Raw genomic sequence first — 22436 nt, forward strand, 5'->3', positions numbered from 1 at the left:
ATCACTTTAACGCAATACCCATTGTGACGTCACAACTGTGTGATACGAAACCGATATCACATGAGCTATATCAACGGGATAAAGGAGTAAACATGGGATAATATATTATACATGTATCTTTCATTTGATCATGGCTTCTTTCTCTATGGGGAGGTTGAATAAAATTATAGTTATTTTTATTTGATTATGACTTTTATTTTCTTAGGGGGACATTTAGGCTGGAAGGTGACAAACTGAGAGACTTCAACACACAAAGGACTTTAAGGATAAGAAAGATGGAAGAAACATGAGAATTAATCTTCCTTGAGGTCTGACCTGAGCTGATATTTCAACAAATTTTAATGAAAATTAAAAAAAAATGGAAAGAGTGCCATATTTATTGATACTATCTGTGTATATTTACCACATATTTTAAAGAATTATATGATTACAAGATATGATTACTTGTTGTAGATGGAAATTTTACGGTTTTGAAAAACATGACAGAAATGGAGTTGTGACTGCTTTCTATATTTGCTACGCATTTAATACATGTACATCCTTATCAAAACATTGAAATTGTCAATGTGAAAAGTATTTTTAAAATAAAATATGTCAAACTTTATGACAGTTTTTATTTCAAGCATGGAATTAATATATCTGACATGCATTGTTTTATATAATTATATGACACTGAAATCTGTGCTGATAAATTAAATAACACATGTTCTTATTTTTTTTAACGAAATCTTTAAAAATATTAAATATGTGATACCCTTTAGTATTCTGAGAAAGGGGAGAACATGTGCATGTTTTGATATAGGGAATAACTATATTTTTATTTGGCATTTGCAACTGTTAATGCTGATTTAACTGTCACAAACTGAGTTTTACCAGCGACTCGTAAATTACTTTGTTACATTGTCTGAACAAAATTATACAAATACAAATATTTTATTGGCACAAACACAAACATAGTGATATAAAGTATGAAAATACAGTAGAACACAACAGGATACAAACAATTGGTGTAGCAAATTATGTATTGTGCTTATCAAATACTAAATACATACATATGATTCAGTACAATATAGTTATACTCATTTATGAGTAAAGAATTTTTTTTGTTATATCAGATATTTGACATAAAAATGATGATAATATTTTAAGAACCTTTTTACAACTAGTATTCATCAATACTTTTAACAATTTGTCATTATTATCAATTGTTTGGTTAAAGTTAGGGAAAGTGGATAATTTTGTTTTGAATATTTTTCTCTGTGCTTCATATTTTGGAAATAGCAAAATGAAGTGTTTTTCTTGCTGAATATCAAAGTTTTGACATACTTTACATATCCTATCATTTTTATTAGTTTCAACATATCTACCTTTTTCAATTTCTAAGTTATGTGCACTTAATCTAATTTTTGCTAAAAATGATCTATCATGCAGTGACTCTAGTTTGTCAACATAATGTGCACGTTTATTATTAAGACAAAAGTTCTGATAAAAAGACAGTTTTGAGGAATTCATAATACTTGCATTTTGTTCTTGTAATATTTGATCATGAATGCGTTGTTTAATAATGCTAAGCACTGGTTTCATTGACATATTTAAATTTGTTAAATAAGAAAATCCTAAGTTATTAAGACAAGTTTTTAAACATAGAGACCATGTGTTAGTTTCTTTATTTTTGATAAAAATTTCATGTGCCAATGTATGTTCCATTGAAATTAAATGATCAAGGTATTTGATAGCAAACATAGTTATTTTTGATCTGACTGGGAGTCTCCCGAGTTCAGAATAGCAACCGTTATTTGAAGTTTTACAGTGGACTCCTAGGATTTCTTTTAAAAATTTAATATGAAATTATTCATAAGATGCTGAGCCATAATTTTTTTGGACGAAGTCAATACCTCGTACTTCGCTCCCATAAAGCAAAATGGGAATTATCATAGTATCAAATAATTTTTCTAACAATTGACAGGAATGATGTAAACCGAGGGATTTCTTTACCTTGAATAATGCTTATATGCCTACCAGTATTCAATACTTCATTTACTCAAGTCAGTATTGATAGCATTAGACTTAATTAATGCGATACACAATTCTCCAGTAACCTGTAACTGTTTAATTTATGTTGTGTCTGTGGCTATTTGATTTGATTTAATTCTCTTAATGATGTTGAAACACAAAAGAAATTTATTTTTAAAACATTTTAATATGTACTGGTACACTGTTAAATTTCACTTAGATATTTGATTTCCTTCACTTGTCTTTTTCTATACTGATCAGCAACAAACAGATTGTCATTTGTATCTGTACACAGTCCACAGGGTTTACTCAGTCCACAGTCAATGTAACGGAGGAACTGTCCATCCTGGTCTATGATGTGGACACAGTTATTGTAATAATCAGCTGTAAGGATGTGACTCTGACTGTCTGTGGTGATTCCTAGTGGATCAAATGAATTGTTCTTTAGAGAAGGAGTATGTCCAGTGTACCTGAATCTGAGTTTCCCAGCCTGATTGACCACCATTACTGCTTTAGCTCTCCAGTTAGACACACAGATATCCAGGTTCCTGTTTTCAGTCATGTATCTATTACCAGTTGAATAGAGAGGTTTACCTTTATCATCAAACTGAATGGTTTGTTTTTCTGTGGAGCCAGAGTAACGGACAACTTTTGTTTGTTTTTTATCATCACTGACCATGATAACCAGGAGGTCACCAGAGGTGGTACTACAGACACCGTGAGGTACCCAGTCCTGTAGTTTGATCACCTCCTCTATCTTCTCATTCTTCACAATGTTCACAGTTCCATCAATGTTATCAGCATAAACTAGATCTCCACTTTTTGTCACTGCTATGTCGTGTGGTTCGTCCCCTGACTTAGTTGTGATTGACTTGAGTAGTGATCCCTGATTGATGCTGTAGAGTTTCTTGGTGCTGTCATTTCCTTTTGTCCAGATTTCTTCATCACTCAGACAGGCCACATTGTAAAGGTAATCATCATACCCAGTGTATATGGTGGTGACAGTCTCTGGTTTATCAAGCAGCTGTTTGACTGGAGGAGAGGTTCCAGCTTCTGGTGATTTCTGTGTTGTATTCATGCTGTAGCCATGTTTATCTGATATCCCTTACCAAAGTAAAATTATTGCAGCAATATTGCCGCTATATTGCGGCAACATTGCAGCAACACATTTTTGTCACCAGAAACAAGCTTTTTGGGTTAGTGAAATATCACCGCTAGCGGCAACAACTTCTGGTGACATTCTGGCAATACTGCCAGAAAAAATGAAATATCACCGCTAGCTGCAACAACTTCCGGTGACATTCTGGCAATACTGCCAGAAAAAAACTTTCTGGCAACATCTAGGATTACCCATGAGCCATTTGTTGAGCATGCTCAGTCATTTACTTCCTCTTTTTAAATAAAGTGGAGGGAATTCAAAGGCAAGCATGTTTTGCTTCATTACTGACTTGTATTAAGTTAATTAGAGTTGTTAAATGTGTACAGTGGGATTAGTGAAGATGAGTAGTAAGACTGCATAGTGTGGAATGACTAGAAAAAAGAATTTAAGCAGAATTATAGGAATGTGTACTCTGTTTCCATATCATCAGACTTGGTGAGTCAAAACCAGTATTCTTTTTGAGATGAGTGATTCAATGGAGATAAAATTGGAAAAATTATATGTGTTTCAATTAGTGCTTGTGATGCATGCATACTACTCAGACTTGTATGTCTATATATCCTAGAGTAGCAGGAAAAGATGAATTAAAGCATGTATATATTTGAAAATTAATGCAGAGTTGCTGGACATTTGCACAGTGGCATATTAATATTGTTTCTATATAAACATTTTTTATGCGCCCGTCTTGATAGATCGGGGGTACATATTGTTTTTTGTCCTGTCTGTTTGTAAACTTTAACCTTCACCATTACTTTTGAACCAATGAGAGATAAAGATTTCAAATTTGGTATGTCTACTCCACTAATTAAGTTCTTTCAAATGACATCAAGGTCAATGACCTTGTGACCTTGACTGTGACCTATATGTTAAAAATAGCTTTTTCGAATATTCACCATAACTTAAAATTAATGAAGATAGAGACTTTATATTTAGCTTGCATAATTCACTAATTAAGCTTTTTCAAAAGACACCTGAAGGTCAATGACCTTGAGACCTTGGCTGTGACCCATATCCTTAAAATAGATTTTTTGAACCTTGGACATAAATCTTGAGCCATAAAAGATAGAGAACGTGTATTAAGTATGCACCCTTCCTTAATTAAGCTCTTTCAAATAACACCAAGGTCAATGACCTTGGGACCTTGACTGTGACCATATACTTAAAATAGATTTTTTGAAACTTCGACATAACTTTTGAGTCATAAAAGATGGAGAATTCATATTTGGTATACACCCTTCACTATTTAAACTCTTTCAAGTAACACCAAGGTCAATGACAATTTGACCTTTACTGTGACTCATATGCTAAAAATAGCCATTTTGATCCTCTGCCATAAATTTTGAACAATAAGAGATAGAGACTTCATACTTAGTATGTATACTCCACTAATTAAGTTCTTTCAAATGACACCAAGATCAATGACCTTGTGACCTTGACTGTGACCCATATGCTATAAATAGCTTTTTCAAACTTTATAGCCACCAGGCGCATAGTGTTTCACAAACATATCTTGATTTTCATTCTGATGATCAACATTATTTTCTAGCAGAAGTAGCTATTTCTTATTGACCCTGTGGCTCGCTATTGTTTGTTATATTCCTCAGCACAGTTTGTTAATTGTTAGATTGATAGATCATAATTTCTATTAAATACCAATTTATATCTAACTTACATACAAAAAACAATATTGCCGCAATAATTCCGGAAGATGTTGCCAGAAGAAAATATTTTGGTCATGATTTGCAGCAATATTGCCGCAACCCCTTTCTGGCAATATTGCCGCAAAACTAATTAACATACGAAAAACGATATAGCCGCAATATTGCGGCAATAATGCCGGAAGATGTTGCCAGAAGATCAATATTTTGGTCATGATTTGCAGCAATATTGCCGCAACCCCTTTCTGGCAATATTGCCGCAAAACTAATTTACATACGAAAAACGATATAGCCGCAATATTGCAGCAATGTATTGCCAGAATGTTGCTGCAATATTGCGGCAATAAAGCCAGAAGATGTTGCCAGAAGGTCAATATTTTGGTAAGGGTATGTTAAAGAACTCGACGATAAAGTTCCAAATATTTTACTAAGATCTTGTCCTTTGATTTTGCATGGCGTGAATGTAGGTAAAGATGGCAGAACTTTTTGTGGAAGATTTCTATATCTCTCTACACTGAATGCAAGTTTAAATAGTTTTGACAAGTCATTAGATTCCACAGCAACATCAAGTGAATCGATTTCATCCTTGATGTCAGACATTGTCTTGTTTATTTCATCCAGATGTTTCTGTAGAATTTGTAATTGTGTGTTTTTCATCTCATCAACTTCAGCTTTAAGTTTCTGGACAAGTTTGTCAATTTCTCTGTGCCAGTCCTCTTCATGTTTTGTTAATTGGCTGTTGAGAGATCTCCATATTCCTTTTCTAACTGACTCATTCTGTTTTGTACATCAGAGGCAATGTCCTGGTAGGTTGGGTAAATTGTCTTATTTAGCTCAATTTTTTCTTTAATTATGTTTTCCTTTTTTGCATCGAGAACTTGTAATATTTTTGATAATTTATGACCTAAATGTTGATCAGAAGCAAGGCAGGTATTACACACAGGAATGTCACATTAATTACAGTAAATTGTGCATTGTTGTTTGTCATGAATTTTACACCCAGGGAAGAGCAGCGTAGATTTTCTAAGCTTGAATTGAACAACTTCATGTCTTTTGGATTCAACAGATACCATGTGCTCTCCCACACAGGCTTTACATAGGTTGACAAGACATGTATCACAGTGCATCTGTACCACAGCGGTCTCACACAGGTCACATCGCATCACGTCCTGGGCACTGGTACGGGGGTCCATGATCAGAGTAGTCCTGTAGTGTAGAAAAAGGTGGCATTGTTAGAATGATAAAATTACACTAATGGCATCTCAATGTATTGACTGTTATCAATGTATTGTCAAGTCACATTTATCCTTAGTCAGGTCCAGGAGAACGAAAATAATAAAAACTGTTTAGCGGATCTAGAAATTTTTCGAAGGAGGGATTAAAGGAGTTTTTCAAAGGCGTTGGGGTGGGGAGGGGGGGGGGTAAAGGGGAAAGGATTTATTATATGTTTTACACAGTTTGGTTTCTTTTAAAAGTGGGAGGTTGATCAATCTGGGAAAAAGTAGATCTACTTGTATAATATACCTGAAAGTTTTTGAAAAAGAAAGGCAAATATATCTCCGAACCCGAAATTCTTGTTTTGTAAAGAGGGTGGGGTTTAATTATGTATTCTCAACCGAATTTCTTTATATATTACAACATAGCCTTTCACTGAACATTTTTTATTACTAGGTAAAACACATCAAAATGGGTGACTTTCTTCTCTTCCTTTTTTTGCTAATCCGTACCCCCCCCCCCCTGGATCTGCCACTGCAAATCATACTGAATTACTACTAGTACAAGTGACACTCTCGCTGCCTTGATCATTATTTATATCCATGACCTTGAAAACATTTTTTTCGAAAGGGATACATTCTTATGAATGTATTTCAAGAATGTACGCATGTCTTCAAAACGATCTTACATGTGGAAAAAATTCTTTCATTTTATATTATAGATACTTGTAGTTTATTGTGTCTTGTATGAAATTCATATGAATTAATTAAATAAAATTTATCAAATGAAATCATTCCATTATTTTTACTAGTCCGAAAAATCTGACGTTTTTCTGGCTTTTTTACGATTTTGATATTTTACATGCCAGGAAAACGTCAGAACCGGCGCCATTACGAAAACTGGGAAATCGCCGCCTCCAACCGGAGGCGGCATTCAGAGGTTGATTTTCGATACTTGTAAACCGAATTAAATGCTGAATTCAAATATTATCAATAGTACAAAACCTTTATAGTACTCACCAACATCGTTTTTATGTTTCGTTTATGAAATAATATAATCCGATGAACACATTTTATCTGGCTGTCGAGATTTGTTTTCATTTCGTGCATTTTAAAATCGTGCAAGTTCTTAATCGGAATGTGGAGTGGTAATTTCTATTCATCGCTATTGGTGAGTTCTAGGAGCATTGTGCCATTGATAAATTGTGATTTCGGCATCTAATTCGGTTCCCAAGTATAGAAAATCAACTTCAGTTGAACAGGTCGAGACCACTAGAATTTCTGACGTCAGCATAAATTTGCATATCTGTTTACTTTACCTACTGATGAATGAACCGCAATGCATTGTGGGCTACTACTAGTACCCAGCTGTGTTGAAAATAAAAGGAAACTCGAATTGTTCCTTGGAAACTTATTTCCAATTCTTTTTTGAGATTTGTGAAAGAAATTTTTAAAATGATGTATAATCTTTCATTTCTATGCTCACATTTACAAAATTTGCGCTATGAAGCCTTATATCAACTTATAAAACATCGGCCTATAAACATTGTTCAAAGAGACGTAGGTGCTATCGTGTCGATAAAACACTGAGTTTTTCTCCACGTGATATACGTGAACATAGTTTTAGCAGGTAGTACATAGGTCCTTGGTTTTAGACTGCAGGAGAGGGTGTGCAATTATTATTTAACTCCACAATATTATCAGAAAGTGTTTTATGTACATGCAAACGTCAAAGTGTTTTTAAGGTATTAGAAGCAACTATTAATCAACTAAAACAACTCCAATATTAAATATGAGCATGGAGCAATGTCTTTAGAATATAATTAACTTTCAATTTCGGTCTTATAAAGTGACAAAGAAGCTATACAGTTTTTCTGGTGTCAAGTTAAATATTGCGCAGTAAACCGAAGAAAACCATGTGTCGCCATTGAATAATAAACACATGGTAGATTGTCGTGCTTAGAGACTCAGTCGCTTGATTGGACAACGGGTGTGATTAAGACATTGTCATGTGTTAAAAATTGGCTTCCATATAAGGTAGTGGTCTCGACCTGTTGAAGGCGGCGATTTCCCAGTTTTCGTAATGGCGCCGGTTCTGACGTTTTCCTGGCATGTAAAATATCAAAATCGTAAAAAAGCCAGAAAAACGTCAGATTTTTCGGACTATATTTTTACCTGACTTTAATGGCGTCTGTCTTGTCGGCCAAATGATATCCGAATCAATGTATCGGAGCACATGACCCACTTACCTGCTCACCTGTGCAATATCTATACCTGTCCGGTATTTATACTTCTTGGTTGAAGTCAAATGACGATTTAATTATGTTCCCCAAACGAAGTTGGGGAACATATTGTTTTTACTCTGTTTCTTATTAAGGTCTTCCGTCTTCAGCGGAAGACCTTCTTGTTATTCGTTTGTTTCTTTTCCACTGTTTTTAGGGTCTTCCGTCTTCAGCGGAAGACCCTTCTATTATTCTTCGGTTTCTTTTTTACCTTTATTATTATTATTATTATTATTATTAAGGTCTTCCGTTTCCAACGGAAGACCTTATTGTTTTTCTTAGGTTTCTTTTCCACTATTTTTATTATTGTTTTTTTTTCTTACCGATTTTGTGCGCGCGATTTCTCGAGAACGGCTCAATCGATTTTCATGAAACTTTCAGGTCTGATAGAACATCAAAAAATCTAGATATATATTTTTTTATTTTGATGACGTCACTTCCGGTTCGGAGTTTTCTGCGATTTAGTGATTTTTAGAGGGTCACTTTGTCCGACAGTTTTCTCAAAAAGCACTTAACACAGAAGCTTGAAATTTTCAGTGATAATAGAGCAACTTTTGGAGAAGTGCACTAAGTATATCACAACTAACGGAAGTACGAAGCGCCGACGCTCGCTATGGCCCGAAAATAGTCCTATCAAGAATTTCAAAATTTTAAGTACCTTTTCAACGATAACTTTTTACCTAAAAATATTTTGTTAAAGCGTGTAGAACAAAAAAGGTGTAGAATTACAAGATCTTTCAAATGACATCTCGAAAAAAGGGCTGGCCCCTTAAATTAGGGGCCTGGAGGGGCCGAAAGTTTTTCCTTTCTATCTCAAAAAGTATTGAGAATTTGTCATATGTCAAAGAAGCAAAGTTGTTCAAAATGTCAAGCTTAATCTAATGAAGTCGTCAAAATACGTCCGGCGTCGTCACTTCCGGTCAAACCGGAAGTAGTCGGAAAACGCGTATTTTTGCTGTTCTTGACAAGTTTTTTGGTAACACATGTCTCTGGGAGCATTAAAATTAATTTTCCGTCCGTCGTCGTCACTTCCGGTCAAACCGGAAGTAACAGAAAATGGCTTATTTTTGCAATAATTATCATGGATTTAGAAGAATCAAACCATTTTTGGACGTTATTTCTCATTTTTGTTAAAAATGAAAGCCACTTCCGGTTAAACATGACGGAAGACCTACTCGTTGCTTTGCAACGAGCTTTGCTCTAGTTTTTATTCTTTTTTCTTCTTACAAATTTTGTGCAGAAGATTTCTCGGAGATGGCTCGTTCGATTTGCTTGAAATTTTCACGGTAGATGCGTTATCATCTGAAGTTAATTCCGGCAAATTATTTTTTGGAAATTCACTTCCGGTCGGGAGTTATCGCCCTTTGATCAAAATTTGGAGGACCTCCTTGTCTGTGATGGAACTCAAAAACGGCTCAAGCTAGAAAGCTGAAATTTTTAGTGATGATAGAGGACATGTTCCCATATTGCACCTGGGTCAGGATATTTTCCGGAAGTGCCTAGTATGGAAGCTCGGTAGGGGTCAAAATTTAGGACACGTTTTATGAGTGGTTTTTTGAGACATTTTGTATCATATCATTTAAAATATGAATATTTTGTAAAAACATACTGAACAACATTTGTGCAAAATATCAAGATCTTTAATATGATATCAAGAAAAATGTGCTGACTCATCAAATTAAGGGCTGAAAGGGGCCAACAGTTTTTATTCAATAACTCTTTTAAAGTCAATATTTTGTTATACATTACTGAAGCAAAAATGTTAATCTCAACCATTTACAACTTTATATAATAATTTTTATGTCATATGGTACATAATTAGGGGCCACAAGGGGCCAGAATGCTAAATCTTTGATGCTTTATATCTCGAAATAGAGAAATATTTTGATAAGCAATATTGAACAAAAGATGTTCAAAATAATGTTCTGAGCAATATGCAACCTTTCATTTTTTGCTAAACAGCCCCATTAAGGAGTTGAAGGGTTGGCCCCTAAATATTTCTTTTGCTAATAGCTCAAAAACGAAAAGGAATTTCTAAACAGTTGTTGAACACAAAATGTTCAAAATCTTAAGAGCTTTAAGATGAGATCCTGAAAAAGGGGCTGGGCACTCAAATTAGGGGCCAAGAGAGGCCACAAGTCTTCAATCGATAAGTCTTTATCAGTTAATATTTTGTAATACATTACTGAAGCAAAAATGTTTATCTCAACCATCCACATCTAAATATTATGATTTTATGTCGTATGGTACATATTTAGGGGCCACAAGGGGCCAGAATGCTAAATCTTTGATGCTTTATATCTCGAAAGGGAGAAATATTTTGATAAGCAATATTGAACAAAAGATGTTCAAAATAATGTTCTGAACAATATGATACCTTTCATTTTTTGCTAAAGGGCCCCATTAAGGAGTTGAAGGGTTGGCCCCTAAATATTTCTTTTGCTAATAGCTCAAAAACGAAAAGGAATTTCTAAACAGTTGTTGAACACAAAATGTTCAAAATCTTAAGATCCTTAAGATGAGATCCTGAAAAAGGGGCTGGGCACTCAAATTAGGGGCCAAAAGGGGCCAAAAATCTTCAATCGATAACTCTTTATCAGTTAATATTTTTTAATACACTACTGAAGCAAAGATGTTTATCTCAACCATCTACATCTAAATATTATGATTTTTATGTCGTATAGTTCATAATTAGGGGCCACAAGGGGCCAGAATGCTAAATCTTTGATGCTTTATATCTCGAAATGGAGAAATATTTTGATAAGCAATATTGAACAAAAGATGTTCAAAATAATGTTCTGAACAATATGCAACCTTTCATTTTTTGCTTAACGGCCCCATTAAGGAGTTGAAGGGTTGGCCCCTAATTATATCTTTTGCTTATAGCTCAAAAACAAATAAGAATTTCTGAACAGTTGTTGAACAAAAAATGTTCAAAATCTTAAGATCTTTAAGATGAGATCCCGAAAAAGGGGCTGGGCACTCGAATTAGGGGCCAAGAGGGGCCAAAAGTCTTCAATCGATAACTCTTTATCAGCTTATATTTTGTAATACATTACTGAAGCAAAGATCTTTATCTCAACCATCTACAACTATATATTGTAGTTTTTATGTCGTATGGTACATGATAAGGGGCCAGAATGCTAAATCTTTGATGCTTTATATCTCGAAAGGGAGAAATCTTTTGATAAGAAATATTGAACAAAAGTTGTTCAAAATAATGTTCTGAACAATATGCAACCTTTCATTTTTTGCTAAACGTCCCCGTTAAGGAGTTGAAAGGTTGGCCCCTAATTATATCTTTTGCTTATAGCTCAAAAACAAATAAGAATTTCTGAACAGTTGTTGAACAAAAAATGTTCAAAATCTTAAGATTTTTAAGATGATATGAATAAAGAGGGCGGATTCCTAAAATTAGGGGCCGTTAGGGGCAAAATACCGATTTTTAAAAGTCTCAAATGTTCAATGTCTTTTAACAGATTGTGGTAAATCATTATTGTAGAATAAAAATTGCAATCAAAATCTTATCTCATCTCATCAAGAATTGGACGGAAGACCCACTCGTTGCTCGCAACGAGATCTCATCTAGTTCTTCTTATTTTTTTTCTTACCGATTTTGTGCACGCGATTTCTCAAAAACGGCTCGTTAGATTTTTATAAAACTTTTAGGTCTGATAGAACATTAAAAAATCTCGATACCCTTTTTTTTATTTTGATGACGTCACTTCCGGTTCGGAGATTTTCGCAGTTTTGTGATTTTTAAGGGTCAGTTTGTCCGTCGCTCTTCTTGAAAACCGCTCATCACAGGAAGATGAAACCTTTTCAGGAAGATAGAGCAACATATGTAGATTTGCATTGTGTTGTTAACTTTCACCGGAAGTACTGCACGTTAACGCTCGGTATGGACTGAAAAAAGTCATATTGAGCGTTTCAAAATTTCTAACACTTTTTCTATTATATCATTTTACTTGTAAATATTTTGTTAAAACATATAGAACAAAAGTTGTGAACAATTCTGAGATCTTTCAATTGATATCTCGAAAAAAGGGCTGACCCCTAAAATAAGGGATCTAGAGGGGCCAAAAGTTTTTATATCATATCTCAAAAAGTATTGAGAATTTGTAAAACGTCAAAGAAGCAAAGTTGTTTAAAATGTCAAGCTCAATCTATTTGTATCGTCAAAATACGTCCGGCGTCGTCACTTCCGGCCAAACCGGAAGTAGTCAAAAACGCGTATTTTTGCCGTTCTTGTCAAGTTTTTGGGTAACATATGTCTCTGGGAGCATAAAAATTAATTCTCCGTCCGTCGCCATCACTTCCGGTTAAACCGGAAGTAGCAAAAATTTGCATATTTATGCATTAATTAACATAGCTTTAGAGGATTCAAACCATTTTAGGGCGTTATTTCTCATTTTTGTTAAAAATGAAAGCTACTTCCGGTCAAACAGGACGGAAGACCTACTCGTTGCTTTGCAACGAGCTCGGCTCTAGTTAAGGTTTTCCGACTTCCTTCGGAAGACCTTATTGTTTTCCTTCTTGTTATTATCAAGGTCTTCCGTCTTCAGCGGAAGACCTTCTTGTTATTCTTAGGTTTCTTTTCCACTATTTTTATTATTTTTATTATTGTTTTTTTTTCTTACCGATTTTGTGCACGCGATTTCTCGGAAACGGCTCGATCGATTTTTATGAAACTTTCAGGACTGATGGAACATCAATCAAACCTGATATATAATTTTTTATTTTTATGACGTCACTTCCGGTTTCGAGATTTCCGAGATTTAGTGATTTTCAGAGGGTCACATTGTCCAGCATTTTTCTCAAAAGTGCTTTTATATAGAAACGTAAGATTTTCAGCGATGATAGAGCAACATATGCTGATGTGACACACACCTTTCTTATTCTCCGGAAGTGCAGCACGTCGGCGCTCGCTATGGCTCGAAAAAAGATCTATGGGGAATTTAGACATTTTTCACACATTTTTGGCAATATCTTTTTACATGTTACTATTTTGTAAAGATGTATAGAACAAAAGTTGTGAAGAATGTCACGATCTTTCGAAAGATATCAACGATGAAGGGCTGGTCCCTATAATAAAGGGCCAAAAGGGGCCGAAAGTTTTTCCTTTATATCTCAAAAAGTATTGAGAATTTGTAATACGTCAAAGAAGCAAACTTGTTCAAAATATCAAGCTTCATCTAATGGCGTCGTCAAAATACGTCCGGCGACGTCACTTCCGGTCAAACCGGAAGTTGGCAAAAATTGCATATTTTTGCTGTTCTTGACAGGTTTTTGGATATCAAATGTCACTGGAAGCTTAAATCTTAATTTTCCGTCCGTCGACGTCACTTCCGGTCAAACCGGAAGTTGCCAAAAATGGCTTAATTTTGCAATAATTACCATAGATTTGGAGGATTAAACCATTTTGGGACTTCATAACTCTTCATTTTTTTTAATGAAAGTTACTTCCGGTCAACCAGGACGGAAGACCTACTCGTTGCTTTGCAACGAGCTCGGCTCTAGTTATTTTTATTGTTTTTTTTCTTACCGATTTTGTGTACACGATTTCTCAGAAACGGCACGCTCGATTTTCATGAAACTTTCAGGACTGATAAAGCATCAAACAAAGCTGATATATAATTTTTTGTTTTGATGACGTCACTTCCGGTTTTGAGATTTTTGCGATTTAGTGATTTTCAGGGGGTCAGTTTGTCCGCGAGTTTTCTCAAAAACGGCTTAAGATAGAAACTTGAGTTTTTTGAGCAATGATAGAGCAATGTCTGTAGATGTGACATACGCATTTCATTTTTACCGGAAGTGCTGCACGCCGACGCTCGCTATGGTCCAAAAATGGGCATGTCGAGAATTTTAAAATTTCTAACACCTTTTCTTCGATATCTTTTCACATACAAATATTTTGTTAAGACATATAGAACAAAAGAAGTGTAGAATTACATGATCTTTCAAATGATATATCGTAAAAAGGGCTGGTCCCTAAAATAAAGGGCCTAGAGGGGCCGAAAGTTTTTCATTTATATCTCAAAAAGTATTGAGAATTTGTTATACGTCTAAAAAGCAAAGTTGTTCAAAATGTCAAGCTTAATCTGTTGAAGTCGTCGAAATGCGTCCGGCGACGTCACTTCCGGTCATACCGGAAGTCGTCAGAATATGCATATTTTTGCTGTTCTTGACATATTTTTGTGTAACATATGTATCTGGAAGCATAAAACTTCATTTTCTGTCCGTTGACATCACTTCCGGTCAAACCGGAAGTGACCGGAAGTAGCCAAAAATAGTTTATTTTTGAAGGTTTAAATACAAAATCAAAATTATAAAGTCAATGGAGACCACTTAGCTCATTTGCTTTCATTTGTTGACGTCACTTCCGGTCAAAACAGGACGGAAGACCTACTCGTTGCTTTGCAACGAGCTTTGCTCTAGTATTATTATTATTATTATTCCACTTTTCGTAGTACAGGTCATATCTCCGCTGTGCGTGGTTCAATTTGAACGATTTTTTCAGGGATGGTGCATCATGTTAATATCTCCAGGGGTGTCCCTCACTTTTTCGAAATTTACTTCCGTTCGCGTTTTTTGGGGAAATTTGTATTTTTTAAATGGAATTTTGTCGCAAAAAATTCTCGAGAACGGTAACAGATATAAAATTGAAACTTACGGACGTGATAGAACATCGAATGTAGATGTGTTGATCGACCTTCATTTTTCGTCGTTCTGACTTCCGGTCGCAAACGGAAGTGATTTCTAAAAGTCTAATTTTTCAACTTTTTGGTTTTTCACTATTTTTCCTTGGAAATCACAGGGTTGATAGAGTATTTTTTAAGAACTTTAAATATGTTTTCAACATTTTCATGCGTGCATTTGTTGCAAAGATATGACCAATCCAAACTTTATCTCACTGTCGGGGGTTCGAATCCAGCTGGGGGCGTTGCAAAAAATTTTTCTTTCTTTTTGTCTTTTTTCAGTTGCATATGACTTTTCTTTCTTTTTTATAATGTATGGAAGATTTTGTCGATTTTAAAAGCTATATTTTGAGATATTTTGTGGAATAACTGTAATAATCACGATCTGTGTTAAGAGTCTGCTGTCAATGAAAGTAAACGATAAAAATACATTCTGAAATCTATTTCATGGCCTGACGGAGCAGAGATTTCTAACAAAAAGTCGGGCGGAAGACCTGCTTGTTGCCCTAGCAACAAGAACGCATCTAGTTATGTTCCCCAAACGAAGTTGGGGAACATATTGTTTTTACTCTGTTTCTTATTAGGGTCTTCCGTCTCCAACGGAAGACCCTTCTATTATTCTATTGTTTCTTTTTCACTTTTATTATTATTATTATTATTATTATTCTTTTTCTTCTTACAATTTTTGTGCAGAAGATTTCTCGGAGATGGCTCGATCGATTAACTTGAAATTTTCAGGAAAGGTGTGTCGTCAACTAAACCTGATCCGTTTTTCTCATTTTTTCGAAAATCACTTCCGGTCGGAAGTTATTGCCCTTTAATCAAAATTTAGAGGACCTCCTTGTCATCACCAGAACTCAAGAACGGCTAACGCTAGAACACTGAAATTTTTACCAAAGATAAAGGACATGTTGTCAAGATGCACAATGGTTTTCAAATTTTCCGGAAATGCCTAGTATGGAAGCTCGGTAGGGGTCAAAATCTAGGACACGTATCATGACTGAATTTTTGAGACATTTTGCATCATATCTTTTAAAATATAATTATTTTGTTAAAACATACTGAGCAATATTTGTGCAAAATGACAAGATCTTTAATATGATATCAAGAAAAATGTGCTGACTCATCACATTTGGGGCCGGAGGGGCCAAAAAAATTTATTCGATAACTCTTTAACAGTCAATATTTTGTTATTAAATACTGAAGCAAAAATGTTTATCTCAACAATCTACAACTATATATTACAATTTGAGTGTCATATGGTGCATAATAAGGGGCCATAAGGGGCCAGAATGCTAAATCTTTGACGCTTTATATCTCAAAAGAGGGAAATATTTTCATAAGTAATATTGAACAAAAGATGTTCAAAATAATGTTCTGAACAATATGCAACCTTTAGTTCTTCGCTAAACGTCCCCTTTAAGGAGTTGAAGGGTTGGCCCCTAAATTTTTCTTTTGCAAATAACTCCAAAACGAAAGAGAATCTCTGAATAGTTGTTGAACAAAAAGGGTTCAAAATCCTGAGAGCTTCAAGATGAGATCAAGAAAAAGGGGCTAGGCACTCAAATTAAGGGCCGAGAGGGGCTAAAAGTCTTTAATCGATAACTCTAGCAGTCAATATTTTGTTATACATAACCGAAGCAAAAATGTTTATCTCAACAATCTACAACTATATATTATGATTTGAATGTCGTATGGTGCATAATAAGGGGCCATAAGGGGCCAGAATGCCAAATCTTTGACGCTTTATATCTTAAAAGTGGAAAACACTTTGATAAGTAATATTGAACAAAAGATGTTCAAAATAATGTTCTGAACAATATGCAACCATACATTTTTCGCTAAACGTCCCCTTTAAGGAGTTGAAGGGTTGGCCCCTAAATATTTCTTTTGTGAATAACTCGAAAAGGAAAGAGAATCTCTGAATAGTTGTTGAACAAAAAGTGTTCAAAATCCTGAGAGCTTTAAGATGAGATCAAGTAAAAGGGGCTGGGCACTCAAATTAGGGGCCAAAAGTCTTTAATCGATAACTCTTTAGCAGTCAATATTTTGTTATACATTACTGAAGCAAAAATGTTTATCTCAACAATCTACAACTATATATTATGATTTGAATGTCGTATGGTGCATAAGTAAGGGGCCACAAGGGGCCAAAGTGCTAAATCTTTGACGCTTTATATCTCAAAATTGGGAAATATTTTGATAAGTAGTATTGAACAAAAGGTGTTCAAAATAATGTTCTGAACAATATGCAACCTTTAGTTTTTCGCTATACATCCTCTTTAAGGAGTTGAAGGGTTGGCCCCTAAATATTTCTTTTGCAAATAACTTGAAAACGAAAGAGAATCTCTGAATAGTTGTTGAACAAAAAGTGTTCAAAATCCAAAGAGCTTTAAAGTGAGATCAAGAAAAAGGGACTGGAACTCAAATTAGGGGCCAAAAGGGGCCAAAAGTCTTTAATCGATAACTCTTTAGCAGTCAATATTTTGTTAAACATTACTGAAGCAATGATGTTTATCTCAACAATCTACAACTATATATTATGATTTGAATGTCGTATGGTGCATAATAAGGGGCCACAAGGGGCCAGAATGCTCAATCTTTGACGCTTTATATCTCAAAATTGGGAAATATTTTGATAAGTAGTATTGAACAAAAGATTTTCAAAATAATGTTCTGAATAATATGCAACCTTTCATTTTTCGCTAAATGTCCCCATTAAGGAGTTGAAGGGTTGGCCCCTAAATATTTCTTTTTCAAATAACTGGAAAACGAAAAAGAATCTCTGAATAGTTGTTGAACAAAAAGTGTTCAAAATCCTGAGAGGTTAAAGATGATATGAAGAAAAAAGGGCTGATCCCTAATATTAGGGGCCGTGAAGGGCCAAAAGTCGAATTTCTGAGTCTTTATATTCAATGTTTGTTTACAGATTATGGAGGCAAAATCGTTCTTCTTCACAATCTTTATCATTATTTTAGAATAAAATTCTCAATCAAAATCTTATCTCATCTTATCAAGAATCGGACGGAAGACCCACTCGTTGCTCGCAACGAGATCGTATCTAGTTATTATTATTATTTTTCTTCTTCCTGGGTACTTATTTGTCCGGGAGTGATCTTGTAAACTACACATCCGACTTAGGTAAAACCTTTTTAGGGTTAGTAGGCATGTTATGTAGATTTGCGGAACGAAGGTCATTTTGCGCGCACGTGCTTGCAAGAGCGTGCACGTGCAACATGTGAAATGACCGATTTAATTGATATAGGCGTAACTTTTTACATTTTTGATGAAATGCTTTGAAACTCATAATATAAGGATATATTAGTAGCATAGACAATATGACATGGTCAAAATCGCAAGATCTCACGCGCATGCACGTGCACTTCGCTCTGATTGGCTGAAACTAAAGTCTCTATATCTTTCTTGTTTTTTGACGAAATCCCTTGAAATTTGGAACATAACCATACATTAGGATAACCTACAACGTGATATATAGCAAATATCATGAAAACACGTGCATGCACGTGCGCTGCAACCTGATTGGCTTAAACTTTAAATAGCTATAACTCCCTTGATTTTCAACCAAACAGGATGGGATTTGGAACATAGATAGATATAATGGACCTCTACAAGAAGGTATGGTCACCAAGCACATGCATACACGTGCGTGTACATGTGCTGCAATCTGATTGGCTGAAACTTTAAACAGCTATAATTAACTCCCTTGGTTTTCAAGCAAACGGGGTGGGATTTAGAATATAGATAGATGTAATGGACTTCTACAAGAAGGTATAGTCACCATGCTCATGTATGCACGTGCGTGCACGTGAAATGAGTAAAATAAAAAATACACTTGAATGAGCGTATTTTTTAATACTTTTGGATTAAATACTTTAATATTTAGTATATTAAAATATATAGATTCTGTAGACAATTTGATATGGTCATTACGCGCATGCATTCACACGCGGACGCGTGCAATGCTTAAAATTTGAATGAACTTGGTACACTTCTGTGAAAATTTTGTTAAAGTCTCAAATGCATAACGTTTGTCTTATTTAATGAAGCTTACAAGGGATATGGCACCAAAAGGGAGTTGGGGAGCGTTTGGGGAACATCTGTAACGGTCCCCGTTACAATTAGCACTAGTTATTATGTTCCCCAAACGAAGTTGGGGAACATATTGTTTTTACTCTGTTTCTTATTATTATTATTATTTTTCTTCTTCTTCCTGGGTACTTTTTTGTCCGGGAATGATCTCGTAAACTATACATCCGACTAAGGTGAAATGTTTTTAGGGTCAGTAGACATGTTATGTAGATTTGCGGAACGAAGGTCATTTTGCGCGCACGTGCTTGCAAGAGCGTGCACGTGCAACATGTGAAATGACCGATTTAATTGATATAGGCGTAACTTTTTAAATTTTTGATGAAATGCTTTGAAACTTATAATATAAGGATATATTAGAAGCATAGACAATATGACATGGTCAAAATAGCAAGATCTCACGCGCATGCACGTGCGCTTTGCTCTGATTGGCTGAAACTTAAGTCTCAATATCTTTCTTGTTTTTTGACGAAATCCTTTGAAATTTTGAAAATAGCCATGCATTAGAATATCCTACAACATGATATATCGCAATTATCATGAAAACACGTGCATGCACGTGCGATGCAATCTGATTGGCTGAAACTTTAAATAGCTATAACTCCATTGATTTTCAACCAAACAGGATGGGATTTGGAACATATAGATATACTGGACTACTACAAGAAAATATGGTCAACATGCACATGCATACACGTGCATGTACGTGTGCTGCAATCTGATTGGCTGAAACTTTTAACAGCTATAACTCTCTTGGATTTCAACCAAATGGGGTGGGATTTAGAACATAGATAGATGTAACGGACATCTACAAAAAGATATGGTCACCATGCTCATGTATGCACGTGCGTGCACGTGAAATAAGCAAAATAAAAAAAACCACTTGAATGAGCGTATCTTTTTCATACTTTTGGATTAAATGCTTTAATATTTAGTATATAAAAATATATAGATTGTGTAGCCAAGATGATATGGTCATTACGCACATGCATTCATATGCGCACGCAAAATTTGAATGAACTTGGTACACTTCTGGGTAAACGTTGTTAAAGTCTCAATTGCATAGAGTTTGTCTTATTTAATAAAGCTTACCTGGGATTGGGCACCAAAAGGGAGTTGGGGAGCGTTTGGGGAACATCTGTAACGGTCCCCGTTACAATTAGCACTAGTTATTATTTTTCTTCTTCTTCTTCTTCTTCCTGGGTATTTTTTTCCGGGAGTATCTTTTTTTTGTCCATGGGGGAAAACCCTTTGGGGTCAAAATTTTATGTAGATTTGCGGAATCAAGGCCATTTTGCGCGCACGGCTTAAAGAGCGGCACGTGAAAATAAATGACTAATATAATAACCTTTTTTCTATTTTTTTATTTTTTTGAAACTCATAATGTAAGGATACATTAAAAGAACAAGAAGTGAAAATGCAAGATCTCCGCGCATGCACGTGCGCTTTGTCTGATTGGCTAAATAAATTAATATCTTTTTTGTTTTCGTCATAATCCTTTGAAATTTTGAACTACCTACATTATGAAGATTAAATGATATAAAAAATTTCATGAAACATGCGCATGTGCGCGTGCTGCAATATGATTGGCTGAAATTTAAATGGCTATATCTCCTTTTTGTTTTTGACGAAATTCTTTGAAATTTAAAATATTGCCATGCATAAGGATATCCTACAATATGGTGTAAAAAAAAATCATAAAATCACGCGCATGCACGTGTGCTGCAATCTGATTGGCTGAAACTTGAAATGGCTATAACTCCCTTTTTTTTAAAAACCAAAAGGGGGGTTTTAAAACATAAGATTGGAAATAAAAGGTATGGTCATCATGCCCCTGCACCCCGGGGCATTGGAAAAGTAAATTAAAATACACTTGAATGAGTGTTTTTTTATTATTTTTGGGATGAATGCTTTAATGTACAGTTATTAAAATATTAGTAATGTAGACAAGATGATATGGTTATAACCCCAGCATTCATATGGCTTGGGTGCAGCTAAAATTTGAATATAATTGGTATCCTTTTTTGGGGAAAAAGTAATGCACAATTTGTTTTTTAATAAGCTTTCATGGGAAATGGGCCCAAAAGGGGGGTTGGGGGAGCTTTGGGGGCATTTTAACGGTTCCCGTTACAATTAAATAGTTAAATTATTAGTTTTTTACACTGCCTAGCGTTAAATTTCCAAACGCAATAAAAAAATTATTTAAATCGTGAAAAAAAATTTTGTAAATGTATGCCATTGCTCTGTTGCTGGTACATTTAAATTTAATTCAAATGCGTTTTTAAAAATTAAAAAGATGCCACATCGCTAAAATAACCATTTTAGCAAGAAAAAAAATTCATTTCAGTATTGCCTAAAATTTTTACAGAGTGGCCCCAAGCCACCCTACCCCGGGGGCCTTGCAAAATGTGATCTATATACTGAAAAAATAAGCTTTTGAATTTTTTAATTAATTTTTTTTTTGTCAATTACTAATTGTATAATTGTTTTGATATTCATTGGCTTATCTTTTCCTTATTATTGTAATAATCTATACTTGTCTGTTATGGGCTCAAAATTTAGAAATAAAAATGTTCTGTTCTCTTCTGTAGAGATGCCCCTATATGTCAAATATGATAAATTTATGGCTTTGCTTTTTCCTAAAAATATTTTGAAAGAATTTTTTTCTATGTATTTTTAAATTGAGGGCCGTTTTTTGGCCAATGTTGCAAGGTGGCACCTTCTTCTCTGTTAGACAAATCGGAATTTGTTTTGACTTCCATGATGGCAGAAGAGAAAAGGGTGGGGATCATATGCTGATTGTTTCATTTCTAAGCAAGACAGATTAAATGGAGGTTCAGTGATGATTTGGACAGGTTTAACAAAACTGATCTGCACATTATTGAAGGCTATCTGACATGTTTAAATACCGGGAGACCTATTGGAGGACTTATGGATGATAATGCTCGACCTCATGGACTGGGAAACCAAAATGCATGGGGCAAATCTTTACACTGCATTTCAGCTTATGTAACGTTTCCTAAAATTGACAAGAGTTTTAGGCAGATTTGCAGGAGGAATGGTAACAATCCTCGGACAAAGCCTTGTTCGGTTGATTCGGCAGCATGAATCATTGGCGTCGGAAGCAAATTGAAAGTGGGGGGGGGCTAAGTGTAAAAAAAATATTTTTTTAACCTTCAAAAACCTGACAAGCAAAAAAAAAAAAAGGAAATGTCTATAGTAAGTATGTATTTGGGGAAAAAAAGGGGGGGGGGGGGTAAAACCCCCGCCCCCCCCCCCCCCCGGGTTCCGACGCCTATGTGAAT

The 22436-nt window shown here is 34.9% G+C and overlaps 1 protein-coding gene and 1 long non-coding RNA gene across 2 annotated transcripts; one reads left to right on the forward strand and one right to left on the reverse strand.

Annotated features, from left to right (window-relative positions):
• Window positions 1-205: 205 nt before the first annotated feature.
• On the forward strand, window positions 206-604 carry LOC134279748 (uncharacterized). The gene is made up of 2 exons (XR_009994748.1): window positions 206-308; window positions 454-604. It is a non-coding gene; the product is annotated as an uncharacterized LOC134279748 (long non-coding RNA).
• Window positions 605-2218: 1614 nt separating this feature from the next.
• LOC134279747 (uncharacterized) lies at window positions 2219-3091 on the reverse strand. The gene is made up of 2 exons (XM_062762157.1): window positions 2741-3091; window positions 2219-2620 (listed from the first exon to the last, which is right to left on the reverse strand). The coding sequence occupies exons 1-2, from the start codon at window positions 3089-3091 to the stop codon at window positions 2219-2221; spliced, it is 753 nt and encodes a 250-aa protein (XP_062618141.1).
• Window positions 3092-22436: the final 19345 nt, after the last annotated feature.

This window comes from Saccostrea cucullata, unplaced genomic scaffold (genome assembly GCF_032062105.1).
Source record: "Saccostrea cucullata isolate Sc308-1 unplaced genomic scaffold, CSIRO_AGI_Scuc_v1 ctg5878, whole genome shotgun sequence".
NCBI lineage: Eukaryota > Metazoa > Mollusca > Bivalvia > Ostreida > Ostreidae > Saccostrea > Saccostrea cuccullata.

Bases quoted from the DNA above. Each gene is read 5' to 3' on its own strand.
- LOC134279747 (XM_062762157.1), bottom strand. From the start codon at position 3,091: ATGAATACAACACAGAAATCACCAGAAGCTGGAACCTCTCCTCCAGTC. The intron at 2,621-2,740 runs GTACCTCACGGT...CAAACCATTCAG, and splicing joins TGATCAAACTACAGGACTGG to TTTGATGATAAAGGTAAACC.